Raw genomic sequence first — 27,466 nt, 5'->3', positions numbered from 1 at the left:
CACTAAATATCGATATTTCGGGCTCCATTGTCACAAAATCCACTTGAAAAGTATTCCTTAAAAGCACGATTTTCCTTACACCTGGTATCCTTAAAAGCAGGAATTAATTGCATTATTCTTATGGTAATTCGGCTGGGACTTAACAGATTACTTCTTAAAAACGGGAACGTTAAAACGGAGTTTTACTGTTTATATTTATATATACTGCATAAAATATATATTAGTTTGTTTAGTCAACCGTCCAAAGACAAGTCTGAACCTCACAAATGATACCAACATGGCATCACTTATGAAGCAACAAGGCCAGGAGATAATGAGGTAGGGTGGTCAGTTTCTTTCCCTCTAAAATATATAGTATGTGTAATTTGCATTGCACCATTTATTTATATTTCAGATCAGTCAGGCAAGGTCCGGATTTGGGATACAGTTAATAAGGAACATTTACTGAAAAATGAATTTCAACCAATTGGTGGGCCAATTAAGGATATTTCGTGGTCTCCTGACAGTCAAAGGATGGTGGTTGTTGGAGAAGGCCGGGAAAGGTAATTGTTAATAGTGTGAAGAAACTACATCTGGCAATATGTTCTCTTGCTGACAGTGTTACTTAAAGGTTATCAGTTAGTTACTGTGTCATTATCATAGACCAGTTTTTAATGTTCGTAAAATGAACTTAAATATGCTATCAGATACTAAAATGATTGTACATCTACTGGTATTTAGTGGTTGCCCAGTTGCATTCTCACTAATGGATTTTGGGTTCTCATGCTCAAAGCCAGTTGAGGATAATGACTTAAAAAATTATTGGGAAGGCTTTCTTTGAAAGGGAAGTAAATACGCGAGGACCACGTCGTAGATTTACGACAGGAAAAATGAATATGAGAACAGCAGAAAAAAGTAGTTTTTAGTTTTTCTCTCTCTCTATTTTTTTTAATTCACAACTTTTTGATTCATCTTTCCCTATCATGCTACAGTAGGGGGAATGAATTCAACTTTGTAACTGCTCTTATCTCAGAACTGGCAGAATTTAGAAAAAGGTTTAGTTGATCATATCTGGAGACCAGTGGTTCCCAAAATGTGGGTCATGTAAAGAGCTGAGAGGGGTCGCGAGATGACTGACAAAAAAAATCCATATTAAGATACGTTTGCGTCGCATTTAAAAACGTGAACAACATTGAAAACACACAAAAAAGTTTCAGTAATAGTTGTAAAGTAAACAAATTATTAATGGGAGTAAACAAATTAAAATATCTGGGAAGATTAAAATCAACAACGTAACAGAGAAAATCAGTATTAGAAATCAAAATGGAAATAAACCTTAATTGTGCCCTTTCGAATATTTTAGAAAGCAGAATCAATTCCGGGATATTTAAGATACACATTTACAAATTTCTAACATACACTTGCGAAACATGAACACCAACCAAAATAGTGCACAAAAACTAAGAATATTTGAAAGTAAAATTTTTTGATTGGTAAAGAATTCTAAGAATTTTATAAAAATTTCAGAAATTTATTATTTATGTAAAGAGCTAGACAGAGTAGCGAAAATTAAACCTAGGCACATTAAATCGACTCAACATGTTATGAGATGTAGGCTTTGCCATGCAGGGTTATTAAAATAGTGACCAAAAAAATGTTAATATGAAGAACATCCAAGATTATTCTTTGACAATTTGGAGAGTAATTTAAAAATTTTGAAAGTAGACAATTTGAAGATTTATTCTCTAAATAGACAAAAGTGGTGTAACATTGTGAATTTAACAGGAAAAAGCTTGCATGGCTTTTTAATTACTTAATAATAACGCCATAATAATAATAATAATAATAATAATAATAATAATAATAATAATAATTTTTTCTTATTCCTTTAATGATTTCTTTACCTTTTTTTTTTATCTTAAATCTAGAACAGAAATAAAATGTAGGTCTAATAAAAATTTCCTATGTATCCTCTTCTTTTTTTTTCTGAAAAATGTTTAAAAGAAAAACGTTTTATGTTTGGGTTGTAGCCTACAAAAATTGTGATCTTAAAATAATTTTTCACATTGCTTTTTCTGACGAGTTATAAACAGGCAGCGGAATTTTGGGTCCTGATACTGAATGTTAGGTCTACGCCAATTGCAGGAAAGTCAATTGAACTCATTGCCATGCTCCCTTTGTATGCCAAAGGACATAACGTCTTGTCGGTGTATAGGGACCAAAAATCCGCTGCCTGGTTATAAATGTCACCTGATATAGCCTATTCTTGACAACTTTCTCCTTTATGAAAACATGTAAACATTGCTCTGTAAGAGACGGAAATGTAATAACTGATAATATTAGTAAAATAAGTTCTGTCTGCTGCTCATTTAAGGTTTGGACATGTGTTCATGGCCGAGACTGGGACATCAGTTGGTGAAATATCAGGACAGTCAAAGTCAATCAATTCTTGTGATTTTCGTCCAGCGAGACCATTTCGGATTGTGACAGGCAGTGAAGATAATACGATTGGTGTATTTGAAGGTCCACCTTTCAAATTCAAGATGACAAAGCAGGTATGGTATTTAGTCTCCAAGAAACAAGAATTTACTTTAAATTAATATAAAATATGGGTACTTTGATTAGTTGCTTAAAATAAGACTGGTATACCGGTAATCACTTTAAATTGTAGTATGCAACTATGCTGTACATTGTTTACCAATGCTCAGCTTGTTAGTTGGTCATCTTGTAGTCCGATACTTTTCGATGATGTCTTATTGCTGGAGGTTTTCCAACAGCTAGATGGTCTTTGTCCACGTCCTTGCCAGAAATTTGGTGACTGTAGAATCCCAGTCCTATGTAGTTACTTTGCCAGGCAGTCACGACTAGTTAGCAGATGGAAAGCTGCAATGGTCGATTTTCTTGGTTCTTCCGAGATCAGATTTGGTTTCTGGAGGAGACTTTCCCATGATCTATCTTTAGCTGATTCTTTCATTTTGTCTGTAATAATGTTTAATGTTAGATTTTAGAGAGATGAAGAACTGAGTAATTTGATGTTGGATTACTAGGCTGTATGCATTCATTAATGAAATTATGTTCTGAAACATCACAAGCATCAATTATAGTTTCCAAATATGAATATATCTTAGATATTTTAAAATACAGTAAAACCTCGTTAATCCGGACCCTGATAAGCCGGACTTCACTTAATCCGGACAGAAAAAAAAAAAGATGAGTTTGGAAAAATTAAAGAACCTTGTTTTAAAACTTACTTTTATACATTAGAACTATGAAATTACAATATTACACCTATAGTATTAAAAATAAAGAAAATCCATCAAGTTTGCATTGAAGTTATTAAACTATACAATGCTTTACATTTTACTGTTCTGTATAGTGTATTTAGATCTATGCCCTTTAAATACACCATGATAAACGTGTTTTGTTGCTATAAACGGAGTTGTAATGCACTTTCTACTGTTTTTTTAGATTATTTCAGTTAATCTGGACTTTGTTAAACTGGTCAACTTATCCCCCCAATTAGTTCGGATTAACGAGATTATACTGTACCATACTACCATTACCATCACTACCACCACCACCACCACCACCATTACCATTCGTTTCATCTCGTAGTCTTACCACTAATTGTGTATTTTTCTGCCAGGAACACACTAGGTTCGTGCAGGCTGTGAGATATTCACCAAATGGAAACCATTTTGCCTCTGCTGGCTTTGATGGGAAAGTATTCCTGTATGATGGGACATCGGCAGACCTTATTGGAGAGTTAGGATCACCTGCACATAAGGGTGGCGTGTATGCTGTAAGTGACTTTAAGACTCCTACATCACAATCTTTAATCTTTGTTTTTTTTGTTTTTTTTTTTACCCTTTATCAAATAGCAGAAATTGACATTTTTTTTTTTTTTACCCTTCATCAAATACCAGAAATTGACAGTTTGAATCATTATTTCTCTAATTTCCTAGTCAGTTCGTTTGAATGATATGTGGAGACTAGAGGTTAATTCAGAAGAGCACAGAGGTTACCAAACTGCCAACATTTGTTTTTGATGGCTGCAAAATTATGGTTTGTAGGACATTGTCAATTCATAGATAAGTAAGTCTACATAAAAGAGGAAATGAACAATTGTGAAGCTGTAGTGTTTAAGAGTTTTATGATAAAATTCTCAAAGTTGATTTAATAGTAAATTGTACCTTTCCTGTATTTTTATCTTGGAATTTTATAATATTTGTATTGAAGTTATTAAAATTTCCAAATGTTCAATGGAAATTTGAACTCTTTGCTTAAATTATAATACAATCACTTCTTACCAGACTTTTGTAGACTGTCACAAAACGGTAACAGAACATAAGTATCAAATCTGCAGATACAACAGTGTGACTAAAGATTAGTTTACATGGCTACGCTAGGTTTCGCAACTAATTTCATGAAAGTAATTACGTAGAAAGTTGTTTACATGGAGGTACTTGTGTACACTGTAGTTTCATGACAACTTTTGTATTTTTCTTCAATGTTATTCATTTAAATGCCAGAGTAGTAGCAGAGATATTACTACTGACCTTAAAAAATAAGAAAAGAAAAAAGAAAGCAGTCTGAACTTGGGCATGAATAAAGAAAAGATCACATTTAGGATGTTCTGCAACCTTACTGAAAGAGATAGTTGTAGAAGAGCCCAAAAGTTATCGCAATCATTTAAGAATGACTTTGGAGCAGTTCAATTTTTTGTTCATTTTTTAAGTTTGGATCATTGAAATCCCACAAATAAATTTGCACTGCATATAAATTAAGGCACTTAATAATTTCTTTACTTCCCCATTTCATTTTGGAAATCAATCCACAGATCAGAACATTTTTAACCTCGAAACGCCTCACCTTGAAACTACAAGTTTCGTTTCACGAAAAGTTGAAAGCAGCCGAAACTTTCTAGTGTTATAACTCATTGTTACTACTTTATTTCACACATGAGCATTCAAATAAAAACCAGTTGCGAAACCTAGTGTCTTAAACGATGTAAGAAACGAATTTGGCACTTACATCAATGAGATTAAAGAGACATATAGGATATAAAAACAAAATTTGCAAACATAACACTGATATTAATGAACAGACAGGAATGAAAACTAAATTTGCATGCACAACAAGCATGCAGACAGAATTAAAAAAAAAACAACAACAAAACAAAAACAAAATTGGAAGAGAGAATAATACATATACTGAAGCAACATATAGAATATAAAAATCGAATTCGCACAGAAACAATGCAGTTAATTAACATGCAGGATATGAAACGAAATTCGAAGACACAACAATGTACTTACGGAGCAGAAAGGATATAAATAAATTCACAGAGTAAACGCAATTAATTAACAAGCAGAATATAAAAATTAAACTAGAAAACATTGCAATGCACTTAAAATTGAGATGATATAAAACTTAAATTAGTATACAAAACAATGCAGGTGACCAACAGGCAGGATGTAAAAGCAGAACTAGAAAACACAACAATGTGCCACACCTGCATAAAATATAGTATTTATCCATGACCATAACGAAAAACATGCCTTTACTAAATACTTTTGCGTTTGTAAAGTAGGCTTTTATTCAACATTACTTTATTCCACTAGTGAAATAAACACTTCACCTCACAGTTCATTAGTATTTTCCTAGTACCCGGACACACACGTATACTTTTCCATTAAACTATTACTCAAGAAGTTAATATATTAGTTACTAGATGTCACTACCTCTACTTCTTTATTACCATTTCTTAAATATACATACACTCAATCTCCTTCTCTTTTCTCTATCTACTACGTCGTAAATTGAACCTGCGAAGTTGGGTTTATAGGATTTTAAAACAACACACGTCAACTGAGCTAAACAGACACAATGATTAATTACGTTTTAATATTCCTCTTAAGTTTACAGAAGTAAAATGTGAAATTATTTTAATCACATTAGTCCCGTGAACACTTCTAAATAATCCCTGAAACTTGAAAAAGATGAAAATACACGTTTAAAATGAAAAAAATATATATTAAAATTATATAATTAATTATAATTTATTTATCCAACACCTTAGATACCATTCTTTACTAATCATGGCCTCCTACATCATGACCTACCTAGTACACGTATCGATTCTAAAATCCATGCCATGATATGTGATTATATGAGGACTTATTTTCAACATATTTTCTTTTATAAAACAGAATTTTTCGTTATGGTCATGGATAAAATTACGTATGGTACTTGTGAGCGTGATCTTTATTGCGCTCGTGTAATTTAAGCACTCAGCTGATGCCTCGTGCTTAAATCTTTCCACTCGCGCAATAAAGATGCACTTACCTCACAAGTACCATAAATAACTATTATCCAATGCATATGTTTGCATGCGTTTATGTGGGTGTGTATTAAATTTAGTAGGTTCTTTTAATATAATTCTGAGATGTATGGCAGGTTGCCTGGAAACCAGATGGCACACAGCTGCTCACCGCGTCAGGCGACAAAACATGCAAACTGTGGGATGTGGAAACAAGATCTGTGGTGTCAGAATTTGTGATGGGGACCCAGGTTGAAGACCAGCAGGTGAGCACAGGACAGAAACCATAATGCTAAAGATTAATACTTGCTATTAGTGTGTGATACCATATGAAAATAATTATCTGACATTGTGTTAACTTAGAGGGTGCGTGGTGTATTGTGGTTAAGGTGTTGTGTTGCAGGCCGGAAAGACGCGGGTTCGATTCCCAATGGAATCCTGGATTTTCTTCATTTATTTAATCCTTGCAGCTGCATTACGGCTCTAGAATTCACGTAGCCTCTAACAAAAATAAGCACTAGTGATATTTCCTTGGGGATAAAAGTGAGAGCTTTAACTTCTCACTGGGGATAACTTTGCTTACTTTATGTTAAGGGGGGTAACAGGTGAAATTTTGATCATTTTCAGTCAAAAATCGCATTTTCGTTTTCTTTTAAATACAGTATTTAATCAGCAATCTCCTATTTATATGTTGAGCAAGTTTCAATGCTCTGCAGTGATCGAAAGCGTAAAAATTACGCAATATATAAATGGCTCCACCCTTGAACTTCTATTCCATGCAGATTTTACAAGCTGTTTTCTCACACCTTGTTTTCAGCACATTTCGTCAGGTTCGAAGTGTAAAGGCTCTTACAATTTTGATACCAGGAACATGAAATTTTTACTGCATGTTGTATACACTATGGTTAACAAATTAGAATATCAGATTTTTGATATGTTAATTACTTTATAAATTAAAAAATGACTTTTATAAGAATGGGTACTAGAAAATTAAAAAAATAACTTGTGACAAAATAATTTTTTTCTCTATTCTAAGGATATATTTCTAAAATATGAATATTTAGTGCTTTTCTCGGTATATAAAAAAATAGTGTAATTTTTTTTCTATATCATATACTTAAAATTTGTATAAGGAGGTAGATTTTGACAATATGTACCAATTTTTTTTAGAAAAAGGATATAACTCAAGAAATATCTGGGTGACATATATATATATATATATATATATATATATGAAAGTTTGCAGCATATATATACAGGGTAGAAGTGAAATAATCCTGCAGATTTTTAGAGCAAATATCTTATGTTGTATGTAACAAAAAAGTGTAATACCATATTGGTTTTCTCAGAAAAAAAATGTCCCCACCCCCCAAATGTTGAAGATCTTATTCGGTAACTATTGTGAATTGGATAGTGATTTTTGTCCATATCGATAGGAAATCTAATAAAGAATCATTTATCTCTCTGTCATATTTCAATAACGTAGGCCGTGTTCATTTAATTTAATTAAAAAACCACTAATTTCAAACCACTGAATGATGCACTTCACATTGCAACATTGTAGCTAGAGAAGGGAATGCGAGGCAGTATACGTATGCTGAGTTCGTTGACCTCTTACATCTGTATACTTACTTACTGGCTTTTAAGGAACCCGGAGGTTCATTGCCACCCTCACATAAGCCCGCCATTGGTCCCTATCCTGAGCAAGATTAATCCAGTCTCTACCATCATATCCCACCTCCCTCAAATCCATTTTAATATTATCTTCCCATCTACGTCTCGGCCTCCCAAAAGGTCTTTTTCCCTCCGGCCTCCCAACTAACACTCTATATGCATTTCTGGATTCGCCCATACATGCTACATGTCCTGCCCATCTCAAACATCTGGATTTCATGTTCCTAATTATGTCCGGTGAAGAATACAATGCGTGCAGCTCTGCGTTGTGTAACTTTCTCCATTCTCCTGTAACTTCATCCCTCTTAGCCCCAAATATTTTCCTAAGAACCTTATTCTCAAACACAACCATACAGAACAACCGGTACTATAACTGTTTTATAAATTCTAACTTTCATTTCCCATATTTATTCTGCGTTTCTTACATCTGTATTGTGATACAAAAGGTGACTTTTAGCAGGGAGCTTGCCAGACTGCTGAAACTTTCATCTTAATTTTGTAATTTACTGTGCATTTAATCACAAAACGTAATATAGGTTTTCTATTCATTTAAGTGTACCTTATCGTCCTTTTCAATCAGCAAGGTTATTTCACTTCCACCTTGTATATCATATGTGGAATGTGTGTGCCAAAAATGAACCAATTAGCTCAAAAACTACATTAGTTACAAATTTACGTTGTGTTGAAACTTACAGTTCTGTTGTGCCATAAAATAGGCTATACTAAGTTCATGTTTACACTAAATTAGCGACATTGTTTGGATGGAGTTCTAACCCTTGTGGTTAGGTGTCTAGTTCATGCATGTTTGTGTATTATCAGTGTGATGTTTGACACTAACTGGAAAAAAAAAAAAAAACACTTCCGTGAAATATAAATTTAACCTATGTAACATCTTATTTAAATATTTTCCCACTCTTAACCACATTTTTATTTTGAGGGCAGAATTTTTCTCCTCCTTTTGACGGATTTCCCATACCAAATAGTCGTTTATGACTGTCTTTCCTCCCAGTACGCATCCCAGACTCTTCTGTGAAATAAATAGATATTGTCCCTGCTAATGATATCTTTCTCAACTCTGGTCATATTCCAATCTGCACTCCGTACAGTTTTCAATCATTTTGAAACTTAATTCTGTCACTAACATGTAATATTTATACCAATATAAATTTAGTTCAATTAATACTTTGTTTGTTGCAGGTTTCATGTCTATGGCAAGGCCAGTATCTGTTGACTGTGTCACTTAGTGGGTTTATCAATTATCTTGATGTCAACAATCCCAACAAGCACATACGAATAATTAAGGTAATTAACGATACATATTTTTTGGACACACTAAAATTCAGTTTCAGTGTTTTTATCACAATCATATATATGACAAAAGAATAAACCTTTTATCATACACAAAATTAATGTAGTTCTGTTCTACTTGAAAATGACGGGTTTTTATAGGAATAATATTATCACTGATTAACTTAGTAACTTCTTTACTGTGTTAATGTGAGGAATTTTACCTGGCTGACTAGTTTCGAAGTGGTATTCTTCACTGTCCGATGCCCAATATCACTTCAAAACTAGTCAGCCAGATAAAATTACTCATATTAACACAGGAAAGAAGTTACAAAGTTAATAAGTGTTAAATTAAGAATAAAATTATACTATATGCGTTTATTAAAACTGAATTATTTCGTTAGAATTATGATGCTGATAGATTTTTATGAATAATCTAGTAAAAATATTTCAAGCGAGATAAAAGGAAACCAAAAATGATACAAAATTAAGTTGAGAAAACGCCTACTGATAGGAAAATATATCATTCCATGATATATATTGTCTTAATTAGATTTAGGCATATTGTAATGATCAAAAATCTTTTAACGTAAAAAAAAAGTTGTATGAAATAATAGTACATTATGCAACGAGCCTGTAATGGTAGTAATTAAGATGCAAGTATGATTGTTTATGAAACAAGCGCAAGCGAGTTTCATAATTTTCATACGAGCGTCTTAATTACCATTATAGGCAGTTTCATACGACTTTTTATGCTCGACCATATTTCTAACTTGAAATTATTTAAAATTAGGTCTTCTTATGGTTATGTGCGAACTGACCTGAATTGTGAGATGTGCGCAGACGCGAAAGTATTGATTTTTTCCGAGGCCGAATGTCATTGACCTTGGCAGAGAATAAGATGAAGATTACTCTGATATAACCTGGAAATTGATTTAGATTTGAAAAACGAGATGACAAATTGAATTTATTTGAATATTATTTACAATTAACACTAATTATTATAGTAACAGAACATAACCTTCTGCGACAGTATTGGATTTCCAGCCTCCGTGACTTTTCGCTAATTGTCTTTCGATTGCATATCCAAGAATAATCGATATAATGGTACAAAGCTGACTTGTCATTGGCTGAACATCTGAACTTTAATGAGTAGGTGTACTTTAATGACATGCATTAAAGGACTGCTACCAGGTGTATAATTACTACATTTCGGCATGGTCGATCATAAACTTAATTAAACCCAAAGTCTTACGCATTTCTATTCAAAAATATTTCATTGTAGAAGATCAGTACACATAAACCAAAGCTAAATGAAGCATTAACAAGTCCATTTTATAGGCAACTAACCACCCTATTATACAAAGAATATAATGAAATCAGCAATGAGTGAAATAAGATACAGAATATACCGAATGCAGAACATATTTCAGGAAAATTGTATATTTTCATAAGTAACGACTGGTATGCGTCTATTCTTTTCGTATTTATGTTTCAGTTAATTTTTAATCATCTCTACTTTCTAAAATTTGTCAATTTCAACAGGTGAAGATGTAGGAAATTTAAACTGAGCACAAAATATATAAATTTAAATATAATTTCTAAATCCTTGGAATAATATCGTTAAATTTTATGTAAGTAAACCGAATTGTAATCCTCATAATTCTTTAAATATTTTTAATATTAACAATTCTGATAATTTTATCATAGTTCCATGTCTTAAATATACAGCACACAATTTCTGATAAGGGGATGCCTGACAAAATTTGTCGGCATTTCTCGATCACATTGAATTTCAGTGCTGAAAAACCTCTGAAGTTGAAAACATCATTAAGTAAATCGCAACTGTCACAGTAATAAGGGGTTAGGTTAAGTTAGATTTGTGTTTGTATAAAAAAAAAATGAGTGCAGAACATGTGGGGTCACATGAGCAACCATTGTAACATTTATTTTGCAAATTTAATTCCATTTTTATATGTCATTTACTATATTTTGTGCCATTTCAAGAAAGTATAGTAACTACTCAAAGTACATTTTTGTGGCATTCTGGAGCTGTTTCAAATACCATTGAAAACAGTGAGATATGGTGAATGGGTGATTGCTGCATATGCTCACTATATTACAGTCGAATCCCTGTACAATGAAAACCAATATGATGATAAAACTTGTTGGGACGGTAAATGTAATTGATCCCAGCATATTTTCAATATGATTTATCCATTATTATAAAATGCGTCAAATTTTGGAGAAACCCCTATGGAACAATACAAACATTATAATCATTTTTTTAATATATGTAGTTTTCAAGCTCTTATTTCACTTTTCACTTCTTATTTGCTCCTTTAAACATGTTTTCCCATACAAATCTAGTCTTTCAGGTAAGGCTCCCTGTAAAGCAGATTTGAATAATTTTTCCCTTCAAATTATTCAAATCTGCTTTACAGGGAGCCTTACCTGAAAGACTAGATTTACATAATATATACATCACTGTGTACGTTAACAGAAAACCACAATTCCAAGTCACGCAGAGATTGTGTGCACTCGATGTGGGTCTCTGGCATTTCGTCAGCCCATGTGAGTTGTGTGGATATAAAGGGAAAAGTTGAGACGGTGTCGGGTGGAGTTCCCGGGTAGCTCAGTTGGAAAGAGCGCAGGTACATTCAACCAGAGGTCCCGAGATCGATACCCGGCCCCGGAACAATTTTTCTCTTGAAATTATTCATGTTTTCCCATAATTTGGTCTACCCCCTCTCATACTTTTATTTACCGATATTGGCATTCTATGCAAGAATATATTACAATAGAACTCTATCTGCTTCAAGGGCATATGACCCTTAAGGAATTTGCCTTCATAGTTCCTGACACTGTCTTTCTGACCAACCAGCATCTTTCACATTCGAGTGTTGTTAATGGTGGCAGGTGTAACATGAAACCAAATCAGTTTGGAGACTGAATTAGCTCCATGATTTAGACAGGGGATTGAAGCAGACTGAAATGGCTAAAAACTAGTGTTTGTGTAATCAACTCTAGCAAAATTCACAAAGAGACGCAAGGAAATAGAGGACAGTGTCTCAAGTGGTAAAATTAATCCTGAACGTAAAAAACTGCAGCAGTAAAAGACGTTGACATTGCTATCGTAAAGAATGTTTAATATCTCTAGTATACCACCAGACAATCTGATTGTGGTTAAAGCAAAAAGAAACACATTTTGATGGTGTTTTGGTAAAATGGCATAATCCACAAAAGAAAAATGTTTCAGGAACAACAAAAATTACATTTTAACACATTATTATTATTTACATTATATAAAGAAATGTAATAGTATATTACGATACAAGGTTGAGAAGTGCTTTTACAAAATCAAGAAAAAGATTAAAAATGATCAGAGTGAGTTTTTCAATTTACCGAGATTTTGTAATGCACTTCACAAACGTTAGAAAATAGGCCTTACAATATATTTTGCATTGAAAATTTAGAGCAGTATTATTCCAAAGCCTTCGTGAAACTGCACTGTAATGGTAACTAAGTAACAATAAGTGCACTGCAATGGGTCTATTTCAGTATAGTTTTATGTTATGAAGAATGGTTTCCCTAGCAACAAGTTTCTGTGTGGGAATTCTAACTTTGAAGACCTAATAACAATAGCTGTAAATACGACAAAAACACAATCGTGCAAAAACATAATTATCAAGAAATATATCTTTACGTTTTGTAATTAAATTTTATGCTCGACCATGCCGAAATGTAGTAATTATACACCTGGTAGCAGTCCTTTAATGCATGTCATTAAAGTACACCTACTCATTAAAGTACAGGTGTTCAGCCAATGACAAGTCAGCTTTGTACCGTTATAAAACCGCAAGTATCGATTATTCTCGGATATGCAGTCGAAAGAGAATTAGCGAAAAGTCACGGAGGCTGGAAATCTAATACTGTCGCAGAAGGTTATGTTCTGTTACTATAATAATTAGCGTTAATTGTAAATAATATTCAAATAAATTCAATTTATCATCTCGTTTTTCAATGTCGAATTGAATAATCAAGGTTATGTCAAGTTTAACGGAATTACATCAAGGTCAATGACATTATTGTTCCTCGGAAAAAATTAATACTTTCACGTCTGCGCACATCTCACAATTCACGACCTAGAACAAGGTCACTTCCGATCTTGTCAGATACAAATAAAATGTATACATCTGAATAATTTCAAGTTAGAAATATGGTCGAGCATAAAAAGTCGTATGAAACTCACCTATAATGGTAATTAAGAAGCTCGTATGAAAATTATGAAACTCGCTTGTGCTCGTTTCATAAACATCCATACTCGCTTCTTAATTACTATCATTATAGGCTCGTTGCATAATGTACTGTTAACTAATTACAACAAAAAAATCACATTTAAAAAATTAGGGTTAAGCCATTTTACTTAAACACCATTGATTTGTTGCTAAAAACCTCAAAACTAAAAGACAGAGTGCAATGATAAAAAAAAATCCTGAATGTTAAAATGAATTTGCACTTCAAGTAGGGTGAGTAAATGTTATTTCATAGTATATAATGTTGTTTCATACTTATTCTCTTTCAGAACATAAATTTGGGCGAAATTTCATAATCCCTCAATACAACAATAACCATGATATAACAATACAACTTTCCTAGTCCCCAGAAATTTGTTGTATTGAGGTTCGACTGTATTGCCTTAGTGTTATCCATGATGAAGCTCAGGTGGTCTGCAACTGTGTCGTTTGTGTGAATCGTGGCATGGCTGCAGTAGGGTTGGGGATTGCATGCACTTGCTTCTGATATCTGACTCTACATTGTGCATGTTGCCAGGGCCACAACAAACCGATCACTGTTATGTGTCTGAGTCCCGACCGACAATCTATCTACACAGGCTCTCACGATGGCTTCATCACACGCTGGGATTCTAACACAGGTGAATGTGCATTTTTTTCCCCCCGGGAAGACCATCCTTGTATTACCATTTATGTTAAACATTTAACATTTCTGCTGTGTTTGTGTTTTGTAATATACTAATGACCAAAATGCATGAGTAGTTAGGTACAATGAACATAAAATAACGTAATAACGAAATAGTTTTTATCTTTAGGAGATTTAATTGATGATCTAGTGATTAATGCCATTGACTCTGATAGCAAATTCAAACCAATCTGTTGGTGATTCATTTTACGCATAAAAAACCATAATATGTCTTTCATAGGTGGCAAATGAAATTTGAATCTCTTTTATTACACTATGTTTGACAAATGACATTCTTTTAATGCAGCATTTTTCAACATGTGGTACATTAAAGGTGTGATTTAAAATACCGCAGTATACTCATACCGCCAACATGACGAAGACCATGGTCATAGGAAGAAAAGTAAAGAAGGTAAACTTCCGAATTCTAAATGACACAGTAGAGCGAGTGGACAGTTTCAAATACTTGGGTGTACTATAAGTAGTAACATGAGCTGCTGCCAAGAAGTCAAAAGGAGGATAGCAATGGCCAAGGAATCTTTTAATATAAACAAGAACATCTTTTGCGGACCTCTGGAGAAAGAACTGAGGAAGAGACTAGTTAAATGCTTTGTGTGAATTGTAGCATTGTATGAGGCAAAAACCTGGACATTACGACGAAGTGAAGAGATGCAACTAGAAACAATTGAAATGTGGATATGGAGAAGAATGAAGTGTGTGAAATGGACAGATAGAATAAGAAATAAAACTGTGTTGGAAAGAGTGGATGAAGAAAGAATGGTGCTGAAACTGATCAGAGAGAGGAAAAGAAATTGGTTTGGTCACTGTTTGAGAAAAAACTGCCTGCTGAAGGATGCACTGGAAGGAATGGTGAATGGGAGAAAAGTTTGGAGTAGAAGAAGATACGAGATGATAGACAACATTAAGATATATGGATCATATATGGAGACAGAAAATAGGAAAGCTGGGTTTGCAATGAAAGACCTGCCCTTGGGCAGAACACTGTGAATGAATGAACTCATATAATCTAAACCAGTGGTTCCCAATCAGGGGGGAATTTTGAGGTTGTAGGAGAGAATGTGTTTACTGAACGTTGACTTGTGCTGCGTTTTGCTGAAAGTTGACTCCTGTAGACTCACTTTTTTACTACTCTTTTCACTTTTACTTTTACAATTTCTGCTACGGAAACCTTTACATTTTCTCACGGCACACCAGTTGAAAATGGCTGTTCTAATGCCTCATTAAAATAATAGTTTCATCAACAGCAATCAAGAAATAAATGACAATCCCTTAAATTTATGTAAGGAACATTTCAGGAGGCTATGCATTTTTGTAGAAGCTTTATACATTACAGAGGTGTTCTAATAGGCATATTAAAAACATTTATTCTAAATAAATGAGCACTTGATTTTTGGTAGGAATACAACTATGAAAATTAACACAATATAAAGTACCAAAAGAATACTGCGTAAAGAAGAGATATACTGTATTTACTCGCATAATTTCTGCATTTAAATTTTTAAGTGCCTGTATTGAATTTTTTTATACTCACGTAATTTTCGCATGTTTGAGCAGCATCCAATAATAGTATAAAAATAGTCTCTTACAACTCGAGATTCGTGAAATTTGTGAAAGGCAATAACGTGAATTGTTCTCTTTTTGTCTTCTTTTTAACCCCCCACCCCAAAAAAAACTCACTTTTGAATCGAAATAACGTGAAAAAAAACATAATTCAAATTTCTAAAATAATTCCAGCAATACTTGTTTTATTTGTGAAATTTTAAGAAAAGTGTGTTTTTAAGCAATGAATTTCAATCTTTTTTTTTTTTTTTTTTTTTTCGGTGGCACATTTCATTCAACCATTTTGTCAACAAATGAATGCAACCATTTTCCTACTCAGAAACAAACCATTCAATGGGCCATGATGCTGCCAAAAAGGACAAAAACATACGCCCAATCTATGACACAGCACACAATCAAAATACAAAATAATATCGTAGATAATACAAATGTATCTGTAATTTAAGAACATTATTTATCGTGTTTTATGGAGATGCTATGGGTTTATCTGTTACACTTTCCATAATTTCAGGTTGGTAGTGAATGTCACAGAGTATGCTAACTTATTGTAAAATAACCCATGAATATTTTTCAGTTAGTTCCCGATTTACCACGAAAATCGTCTGTAGCTGCATTTAGATTGGCAACAGGCCATGCCTGTTTGACCAAGCACCTGCCTGCATAGAATTGGAATATATCAGTCCCCTAACTGCCCATTGTGCAACTCAAACCAAGCAATAGATTCGGAACACCTCAAAATCTGTGCTTCATTGGCTGACCATGATAATATCTTTGAAAAATATTGGAGTGCAAGAGGTCAAATGACTTTGTCAAACGCCTGGCATTAGAAAACAACATCATTTATAGTTTTTCTGCCAAAAGATGTTCTACAGATATGGTTGTATGATGGATAATTCAACTGAAATTTTAATTACATATTTGATTTGATTTAAATGTAAGAATAGCACAGATACCTGATTTGCTGAAGCCTGAAGTTCAATTAATTTTTACAGACTGTGTAACTTGTGATTGCAGGTGAGAATGACCGCATCCAAGGAGTTGGCCACGGGAACCAGATCAATGGCATGAAGATAATAGGTGGCTCACTCTACACATGCGGCATTGATGACAGTGTTAAGCAGGTGGATATCGCTTCCAATAGCTACACAGGGGTAGACATCAAGCTGGGCTCTCAGCCTCGCGGCATGGACGTTAAAGAGGACACCATCATCACTGCTTCTGTTAAAGAGGTAACAGTATCATACACCATATTGTTTCCACCAGAGGGAATGGGGGCAGGAAAGGCATATGCACCCTCTAAACGAAACATTTATACAGTAATTTGAAGGAATACAGCAGCACTTCATTTTTCTTTCTAATATCTTACACGATTCCATGTGTTGCAGTGGCGGCACGTTATTTTTAAATAAGTCTAGATCGTGATAAATGGAAATATCCATGTGATGATTATGCTGTGAAATTTTGAAGTCCAGATCAGTTTGTCTCTAAATAAGGATGCGACTATTATGCAATGGAGATGATTATGCAATGAAACACGGTATTTAAAATCTTAATTTTGTAAAATTTATAAAATCACTTCTGTCTTCCAAACTTAAATTGGACAATAGAGAAGAACATGTATGTTTCATTAATAAAGTTGTAAGCTCTTTTTTTTTTCTTGCAGTTTAAAACAACTGCTATGGCAATACAAATAATAAGATTGTCGTTACTCCTTGATATTATGTCTGCCTTCCTATATCAGCATCAGAAACCAAAACTATCCCCAAGATTGCAACCTATATTTACTATTGCGGATGATGGATGAAATGAGAGGAAGGTGAAGAGCGTTGATGGAATGAAAGAGGGAAATGGGAGTGCTCCTAGAAAAACCTCTTTGTCCACCATGGATTCCTTGTTTTTTAAGTTATATCAGATATGTTCTTACATCAAACAAGAAATAATTTGAGGTCGGAAAAAGAAAGTGCAGAAATGAATTGAGGGATAAATGATTATAGAGGTTGTAAGAGCCCCTTGTATTATAATGAATGAATGCAACATATTTGCAGATATCAGTTCTGCAGGGAGGCCGAAAAGTGTCCAGTCTTCCAGTGGATTATGAACCTGCATGTGTCTCCATCAACAGTGAGCATCCAGATGTAGCAGTAGGAGGAGGCATGGACAACAAGGTAATATGTTTTTTCCGCATGTGGAAAGATGAAAAAAGTAAGATGCAATCTTCAACAGCCCCAGTAGTAATCAATAGACCACTGAACTTTATGCACTAAAAACTATTAAAATATACACGAAAAATTGAATTACATGCAGTAAAAAATACACTTTAGAGGTTTATTTCATTTAATAATATGATAAAAATGAAAATAATTTAAAATAATAATTGTCATTAAGCCATCACCATTTTTATTAAATGAATTTTTTTTCTATAAATGTATTAATTACTCATTCTACAGACATTTGGATTGGTACCGTTACATTCCTAACAATTGTCTTTAGAGACAATTAATATTAGGTACCCTCCACAAAACTGGCTTCATTTATACACTGACGGATCCTTGATCTCCAGAGAACAAGGTGCCGATGCAGGTGTTACGTGCTGTCTCTTCTCACTTTATAGATCTCTTGGGTATGGAACAACAAGTTTTGATGGAGAAATCTTTGCAATAAGTGAAAGTCTCAGGAATCTTCTATGCCACATCAATAAATTTAAGAATGCAGTTATATTGCCAGACTCCAAAGCAGCTATTCTATCAATCGTCTCTAAACACACACCTTCATCTCAAACAGCAGAAATAACTAAAATGCTCTCTCAATTAATATCACTCAATAAAAGAATTGTATTCCAATGGATACCATCCCATTGTGGAATCCTGGGAAACGAGAATGCGGATGCTTTAGCAAAGAAGGGCAGCACTGCTACTTACAGACCTGTTACTAAATCTACGTATTACTCTGTGAAGAGATTTATTAAATCTACATACTTAGACTTCAACAAACAAAATTTGATAACACAATCCCAAGGGAAAAAATGGAACTCTCTTCATAGTATTGGAATATGTCAGTCCCCTAACTGCCCATTGTGCAACTCAAACCAAGAAATGGATTCGGAACACCTCTGGCCATGATAATATCTTTGAAAAATATTGGAGTGCAAGAGGGCAAATGACTTTATTGTCAAACGCCTGGCATTAGAAAACAACAACAACATTCCTAACTTTCTAATTTTTCCAACTTTTGTCTTCAGAAACCCACTTCTTCAATAAATCTTTTCTGCTGTTTTTTTTTTTTTTTTGGCATGTTGGCAGTTAAACTTGTAAGCAGATCGATCTTACACAGGTTCTTCACTTAGTTGTGCAATAATATTGTTTGAAATTAAAATTTACACTCCATTGTCGCAGGTGTTTAAATACATTCAGTCTTGTTTCTATGAAATCAAAGTGCATTAGCAGCATTGCAGTCGTAGGTATGTAAATACATTCATTTGTTCGTCATAGGTATCAAAATACATTCATTTTTGGTTCTATGAAATTGGAGTAAAAGTCTGAATAACATATAGATGACTCGCATTTTCGCTATGGATCCTGAAACATACACTTATACATGCATCACTTTGTACACTGAGATAGCCTCATGTTAAAGTTGAAAAAGACTCAACTTACAAGTATATAGGGAGAAGATGGCCTCGGTAGCACAGTTGGTATAGTGCTGGCCTTCTGTGCTCGAGGTTACAGGTTCGATCCCAGCCTAGGTCGACGGCATTTAAGTGTGTTTAAATGCGACAGACTTGTGTCAGTAGATTTACTGGCATGTAAAGTAACTCCTGCGGGACAAAATTCTGGCACACTAGCAATGCTGATATAACCTCAGCAGTTGCGAGTCGTTAAATAAACCATACTTTTTTTTACAAGGAGAAGTCGCAGCAATTTTATGTCCTCAGCAGTAATTAACTAATAATTATTGGTTTTATTTCTCACATAATTTTATACTTGTTCGAAATTATTCTTATTTTTACCAGAGAGAAGTTTTTAAATTAGATAATAAATCGAGCAAAACAAGGAATGATGTTAATATATGCATTTATATATGAAAAATAAAAATATATACACACATTTAAAAAGGAAAACCCCCCCCGAAATATGCATTTATGCAAAATAAAGTTGGCTTCATTCCAACGCAAAAACCATGATCGGCAAAGATCCACTTTTACTTTTTTTAATGTACCAAATCAATAAAAACATGCAATTGCATGAAGTTCCGTGGTCTATTAATCAGTATTCTTCTGTTTCTATTTTCCTATGTACATAACTCGTTTAATACTTTTTTTGCAAGGCTTTTATTGTGATTTTTCCTTCCAGCAGTAGTAAATCTTTGCTCTTACATTGAAATGGCAAATGTCACTATTAAAGATGCAGACTAAAGTTAATGAAAAGATCCGTATTTCAGCAACTTATTCAAGTCGTCACATGTTTAGGTCATGAGGCGAGTTCCAACTCTCTACTGTTTATGTACTTTCAAAGGAAGGAAAATTTCTTTAAATTAAGTAGTGACTATTACTGATAGAAAATTAAGTGTCTAATCAGAGCTTTAAATGCCTGGGACTACACAGAAGTCAGATCACTTTTGATATTCCTGTAACTTCAATATAAGGTTTGCATCACAGTGAAGGGGATGTTTGTGGGTTCTATCATCTTCATACACCTCGACCACACTATTCACTGTGCATAGGTAAATTGATTTAAGATTTAGTTACAGAAACAACTTTCTAGTGTCAAATTGAAACTAAGTTGGTAAATTTATCTTCCGAAAGGAACATGTTTATTGCACGAAAGAAATTAGTTGTCTCTGTTGATCAATTGTTTATCATGTCTGCCCATAATTCACGGGTTTATACAGGACTGAGGTAATTAAAGCATGACTTTGTTAAAAAAAAAGGAGTAAAATTGGGAGTTCGTAGTCACAGCATATAATACAATTCTATACCCTGAATGAGATGCATCGGGCAAAATTTATTTACTCTTTTTTGCTCTTCTTAAAATTCAAATCTGCTAATTGTTATCCTCACTTATGATCAGGTGTCTTCAACTCTAGCTAGCAAAATTTCAGATCTTTTACATTGAAAACCAACCAACAATTAATAATTGAGGTATTTTCTGGAACAAGAACTTAACTATAAAATATTGAATTTGAGATAAAGTGCATCAAACATTTTAGATTCGGTATAACAGCATTGCACAGAACATACAGATGTTTCTAGAGGGCATTGTGTTTGTTGAAAGGGAATAACATTTTGTAAGGTAAGAGAAAACATACATGAAGTTATTCCAGAAAATGCCTCAATTGATCCTGTATGACAATAAAATATAACTATAAAATGTACATAAAGTAGTTTCCTATGATGTACAAATAAGAATAGAACTACACCAAACCAGCTAGTTACATTAGTGACAGAGTACAATCTCTTATAACAGCAAACACAGATGTAATGTGTACACATCTGATCACGAAAAAGAACTACCCCAATGTGATTAAGATAATCTTGTTTCTAGAACTAGATAATTTTGTGCTTATATAAGGCCTAGTGAACGAAATTAGGTTTCGGACATATTACTGACATTTCCAGTAATTTAGAAATCCATGATAGCTGTTTGCACATTCTTGAAAGTGGAATTTTATTACTTTATACTAAAATTACAGTTGTTAATTAGATTAATGTGTATTGCTACGATACTGTTGAAATTAGCGTTCATTATTAAAATTTGTTTGTAACAAAATAATATTAATTAATTAATTAATCAAATGCTCATAACATGGATTTTCTCCATTTGTTCTCTAGTAAGTCAGTAAACGTCTGTGATGTTATTGACACTTTTATCTGAAATGTTAATACTTTTGCTGTTTAGTACATGTTGGGTCATTCCATTGTTATGGGTGTGACAAATATTTAGTTTTACATTGACTAAAAGACTTAAGATTATGTCAGTTTCTTATCTTGTAGGCAGTTGAAAAAGCTATGGTATATACCTCTAGTTACCTAGCTGTTGATCTATAATTATGAAATCCATATTTTTTGTCTAAAAAAAGGGGGAGGCAATGTTACAGGTGTGACAAAATTTCCCATTGGCATTGCACATTCATGTAGTTCATTCAATATAGTAACTCTGCTAACTGGTAAATTCTGAAAGAGTGGGACATTTTTTTTTCTATATCTTTGAGACTTTTAGAATAAGATTACCTTTTATAAACTTGGATTTGCATTTGACCAAGGACATAGAGAATATTTATAATTTGCTATGGGTTTGATGGAATAGTTAAAATATGAAATTTAAATTATTTTATTATTATTTTCGCTAAACATCTGAAAATACAACTTATAAATTTATATAAAAGGAAAAAAAAAAATGCAATCACAAAATTTTACCGTTTGAAAATGATTAATTTTCACAGTAAAATCAAACAAAAACAAACTGTCCACGCTTATTTATAATTCTTGGATGTTCCATTTTTTTTCAACTACGACAAAAGCTTTCTCCATAGATACATTATTTCTCTTTGGCCAGATCCAGCTAACGTAGAAAACAAAACCACGATTGAAATTATCAATCAATTAACAAAATTTAACTGAACTGTTTATGGTAGCATGTAGATTTTTATTTAAAATACTATTTATCCATGTCTTCTGCATTATATTGCGTATTTTAACATACAGAAATACACTTTTTATGAAAAATAATTTTTTTTTTTAGATACAAGACCAGTTGACATGGAATGACCCTGCTGTAAATTTATAGTTGAATTTTCTTCTGTCAAATTATACAAAATAATATAAATTACGTATAAAATTTCTAACATAACTTTTAACAGATAAATTTCTACAATGAACTACAATAAAGAAACATCGAAAGTTTGAACTAAAGATGTTGACCACAAGGCAACAAACGAGGTCGGTGTACATACATTTTTTTGATAGCGATTAGAGACTGCAGTCTGTCACCAGTATTAGTGTAATATTATAAGTACCCAACAATGTAACAATTTGATTAGTGTTAAAACAAATTAGTATTACTGTTACTCCTGGCCGCTGATTAGGTCCATGTCTACACGCTACTGGGAACAAACCTAAGCCCAAAGACAGAACTGGAGCACCTAGGCCCCTTGACAGATTGTAAATACTCACCAGACAGCCAGTACCTGGTAGCATGTGATGCCAACAGGAAGGTCATCCTCTACAAACTGCCAGATTACCAGGTAAGAAATGTAGGACAGCTGCTTGCATGGTGCTTGTGTTGCTGTCTTGGGCTTCAGCAGGTTCAAGCTTGTATGTAGCCAAGTTGTCACCAGATATTTCGAGTGGTTGGGTTGTAGTGCTCATCTTGAGAAGATCAGTGTCAATTTCAGCCACAAAACTGACACACTGTCGTCTTCATGGTTTTTCACTTACAAAGTTGTTATCTTCTTTACAAGTATTTCTTAGTATACGAAATACAGCAGAAAATAGTATGGAGTTACAAAAAATTTATTTCGAGACTTTCGCAAAAATACAGTAGAACTTGGTTATAACGACATCCAAGGGACCTTGAAAATTATGTTGTTATAAACGAGTGTCGTAGTAACCGAGATTCATATTATCAGTCTAGTGAGATAGAAAATGAAAAATAATAAACATAATTAGGCTTGAATAATTTCAAGGGAAAAATTGTTCCGGGGCCGGTATTGATCCCGGGACCTCTGGTTGAATGTACCAGTGCTCTACCACTGAGCTACCCGGGAACTCCACCCGACACCGTCTCAACTTTTCCCTTTATATCCACACAACTCGCGTGGGCTGATGAAACGCCAGAGACCCACAACAAGTGCACACAATCTCTGTGTGACTTGGAATTGTGGTTTTCTGTTAACATACACAGTAACATATATATTATGCAAACCTAGTCTTTCTTTCGCGAGTTGTGTGGATATAAACGGAAAAGTTGAGACGGTGTCGGGTGGAGTTCCCGAGTAGCTCAGTGGTAGAGCGCTGGTACGTTCAACCAGACGTCCCAGGATCGATACCCGGCCCCGGAACAATTTTTCCCTTGAAATTATTCAAATCTGCTTTACAGGGAGCTTCACCTGAAAGACTAGGTTTGCATAATTAGGCTTATTTTAGATTTATGTATTCACTTTTAAGCATACCATGAACACAATAAAATACATGTACAATTATAAATACAGTATTCTGTGTTAAAACAGTTTGTTCATTACTCACCAAACTTATTTACTAAGGAGTGAAGTAATCAGTCATTTTACTCTGTTGTCTCCTACTTGCCCAATATACACTTTGTAAATTAAATTCTATGTTCATTATTTCAGTTGCAATTTCACTGCTCCCTCTCCTAGCTTCATAGAAATGTTCACAATTCTAATGGCTTCTAAAGTGTCACTCACTTCTTTTAGTGGCCATACTGCGTTAAAATGCATGCACTTAGTGAAAACTTCCTGTCGAAACTGACCGCATACACGTACCATTAATACCACATGAATTCGGGCAGATTACAATGGGATGGGGAATCTGCCTGCATTCCAGAGGTCTGTGATAGAAGGGGACAGTAAAGGATTTGCCAGATTTCAGCAAAATATTTCTTAAAATACTTTGGTTCTTAGAAAATTGTATTCCAAACTGAGGTTGAAAATGACGTTATATGCGAGGTAGACGCATATATGTTTGTCGTATTAAGCAAGGTAGGAAAGCATATGTCTTATGGGGAATTAGTTGGGACCACAGAATATTTGACGCTATAGGTGAGGTGTCGCATAAAACGAGGTCGCTATAACCAAGTTCTACTGTATACGTTTTTAGCGTTACAATACCAAAAAACTGGCTTTTGACATTCTGTCTATGTATAGCAATTTTCTAAAGTATTGGTGGAATTTTGTTCACTCCTGGAATCTTCGAGTCAATTTATCTGGGAATTATGCAAATGAAAATTAAACAAGTTTTAGTAAGAAATAAACACACACAGTGGCATTCAGCTTCCAGAAGTATCAAACGACTTTCTTGGTAATTTTTGATATTGTGCAGAAAATTTGGCAAATGAAACGAATCTTGGAGAAAGACAATTGGCCGAAATTGTCATATCATTATTAGGGAACAGATTTTTAGGTGCTAAAAAAAGAGAGATTTAGGACTTATAAAATCCAATTTACGACTTTTAGGAGTTCATATAAAATTAATCATTTTAATTTTAGTCAGTATTCTATTTTAGGTGGAAATTATGTACAAGGAACTGTTGCCAACAATGACATTTAAACACTGATTTTCTTAAATATAAAAATAATATTAGAAATGATTAAAATGTATGACAATTTGTCTATGTATAACAATTTCCTAAAGTATTGGTGGAATTTTGTTCACTCCTGGAATCTTCGAGTCAATTTATCTGGGAATTATGCAAATGAAAATTAAATAAGTTTTAGTAAGAAATAAACACACACAGTGGCACTCTGCTTCCAGAAGTATCAAACGACTTTCTTGGTAATTTTTGATATTGTGCAGAAAATTTGGCAAATGAAACGAATCTTGGAGAAAGACAATTGGCCGAAATTGTCAGTATTCTATTTTAGGTTAAAAATTATGTACAAGGAACTGGTGCCAACAATGACATTTAAACACCGATTTTCTTAAATATAAAAATAATATTAGAAATGATTACAATGTACATGCAACTATTTTATCTAAATTTGTGAAAATTACAGATTCTATTTAAAGTGTACTACGTATACATTGCAGGTTACATAAATGAAGTCAGATTTCTTGCAGTTGGGACTGTTACGAATAAGAATGCCTTTCATATTCATTACAGGAAACGAAGATACTTACTTGGGTATATATATTCAATGATTTCATTTATGTATGTCTTACGAATAACAGTAGAAGAAAATGAACAGTTACATAATTAATAACACAAACTGTTACAAAATATGTTGAACATACGTATAATGAGAAAGAATTTGTCACAATGTTTTTTCCCATCATTATACTTAAACACATAGTATAATTAAAGAATTGTAATTAGAAGATTTTGGCGAGATTCACATTTTCAGCTTTGATAGAATAAAAGAACTAAACTTATGCCCAGTATAATTTTGAACCTTTTTTGTTTATGTTCACTTTCACTATAATAACTTTACTGCGTAACCTAAAAGAAGAGTGACAATTTTTAGTAGCAATGTCTTTTTCATAAGTAAATAAAATTAAACCAAGTTACAGAGTTCTTAAAAATATTTCTGAGATGAGCACAAATTTCATGACACTTGACTCAACGATAGAAAATAATTCAAGACCTCGGAAGTTTAATAATGATAACATATTCACATAATTCTTCAACCAAAGGGAAGATAATGTGACTTACGAGCCAGTTTATAACAAGGAAACTGTAAATCTCTATTTTTAGGGTCAATATTTACTCCCAAGATCTTCAATTATGTTAGAAATATTTAAACTGCATTGAGGTACAAAATACCTCCATTATTTTGTCTTTCTTGATACTTCTTCAGAAATGTGTAACGTTTTTCTGAATAGGGAACCAATAAGAATTTTTCGAAATTTTGCAGACATTTTCCTCCAAGAGACAGTTTGTGTACTCAAAAATAACCATCTCTTATAATAAGGTAGGGAGTTCAAAGACTAAAAGTGACTACTTTTAATAATTACATAACATAACAACAAAACATAACTTTTTGAAATAGTTATTTTGTTATTCCTTGAATAATTATTGTGATCATAGTTATGACAGGCTGGTATTCTACACCTTGGGTGAACTAAACATATTTAAAATTATAAGTGCCATAAACAATGATATGTGTTCAGTTATTTTACCTGAAAAAAATAAATTGTCACACTGCCAAAATATTGCAAATGAAATTAATCATTACGTGATTTACAAACTAAAGCAGCAATATTAATCTGTTTTTAATTATTTTTTATTCTTAACACAAATAATTACGTTTGTAGAGCATTATTAAAGGAACGTTGAAGGCAATAACTTGTCTTGTATTTACTAGTTTTCCATAAAACAGTTTGAAAGTAATCGCATTACTTCTCATAATTACAATTTTGTAACTTGTGATACTAAATTTCAAAGCATCCGACATTCAAAAGAGGTTTTGTGCAACAAGTTTACTGTATATGAAAAATATAATATTTCGAAATGCAAATTCGTCCAGGTGAAAAGGATGTCACTTTTTGTTTGATTCTTTACAACTGGAAAGCCTAATTACTTCTGAAACTGAATAAGAAAATGCAAGCAATAACAGAAATAGTTGAGAGTTTTAGTTCCGAACGAAAATAAGAGTGGAAGCTAGAAAAATTTTAATTAATGGTTTTCTTCTCCATTTACAGAACATTTAGTAATATGATCAATCAATTGGGTTAGCCAATAAAATTGTAGGGATTTTCACTTGACACCAAACATAAATTACGCTTCAAAATAATGCTTTTCTCAAATGATTAGCCAGCATTGCTTTATTCCTTTAAAATGTAACTGAATTATTGTATTTTAGAACAATCAATTTAGTAGAAAAGTGTTGTGTTGTATTTACTAACAAATAACTTTTGATATAAAAAATGTAAAATTTTGTTGTTTATAAAGAATGATTAACTTATTTGGGAGT

At 33.2% G+C, this 27,466-nt stretch overlaps 1 protein-coding gene across 1 annotated transcript in view; it reads left to right on the top strand.

Annotated features, from left to right (window-relative positions):
* flr (actin-interacting protein 1 flr) overlaps positions 1-27,466 on the top strand; it is a 37,366-nt gene that overhangs the window by 1,751 nt on the left and 8,149 nt on the right. Inside the window, exons 4-12 of the mRNA XM_069815495.1 lie at positions 395-542; positions 2,354-2,534; positions 3,626-3,781; positions 6,439-6,567; positions 9,173-9,277; positions 14,096-14,198; positions 16,838-17,052; positions 17,869-17,988; positions 22,904-23,062. Coding sequence (XP_069671596.1) covers positions 395-542; positions 2,354-2,534; positions 3,626-3,781; positions 6,439-6,567; positions 9,173-9,277; positions 14,096-14,198; positions 16,838-17,052; positions 17,869-17,988; positions 22,904-23,062 — 1,316 coding nt within the window. The remainder of the gene's footprint in view (positions 1-394; positions 543-2,353; positions 2,535-3,625; positions 3,782-6,438; positions 6,568-9,172; positions 9,278-14,095; positions 14,199-16,837; positions 17,053-17,868; positions 17,989-22,903; positions 23,063-27,466) is intronic.

The sequence above is a fragment of the Periplaneta americana genome, chromosome 2, assembly GCF_040183065.1.
Source record: "Periplaneta americana isolate PAMFEO1 chromosome 2, P.americana_PAMFEO1_priV1, whole genome shotgun sequence".
Classification (NCBI taxonomy): Eukaryota; Metazoa; Arthropoda; class Insecta; order Blattodea; family Blattidae; genus Periplaneta; species Periplaneta americana.
This window is presented reverse-complemented; position numbering and strand designations above follow the sequence as displayed.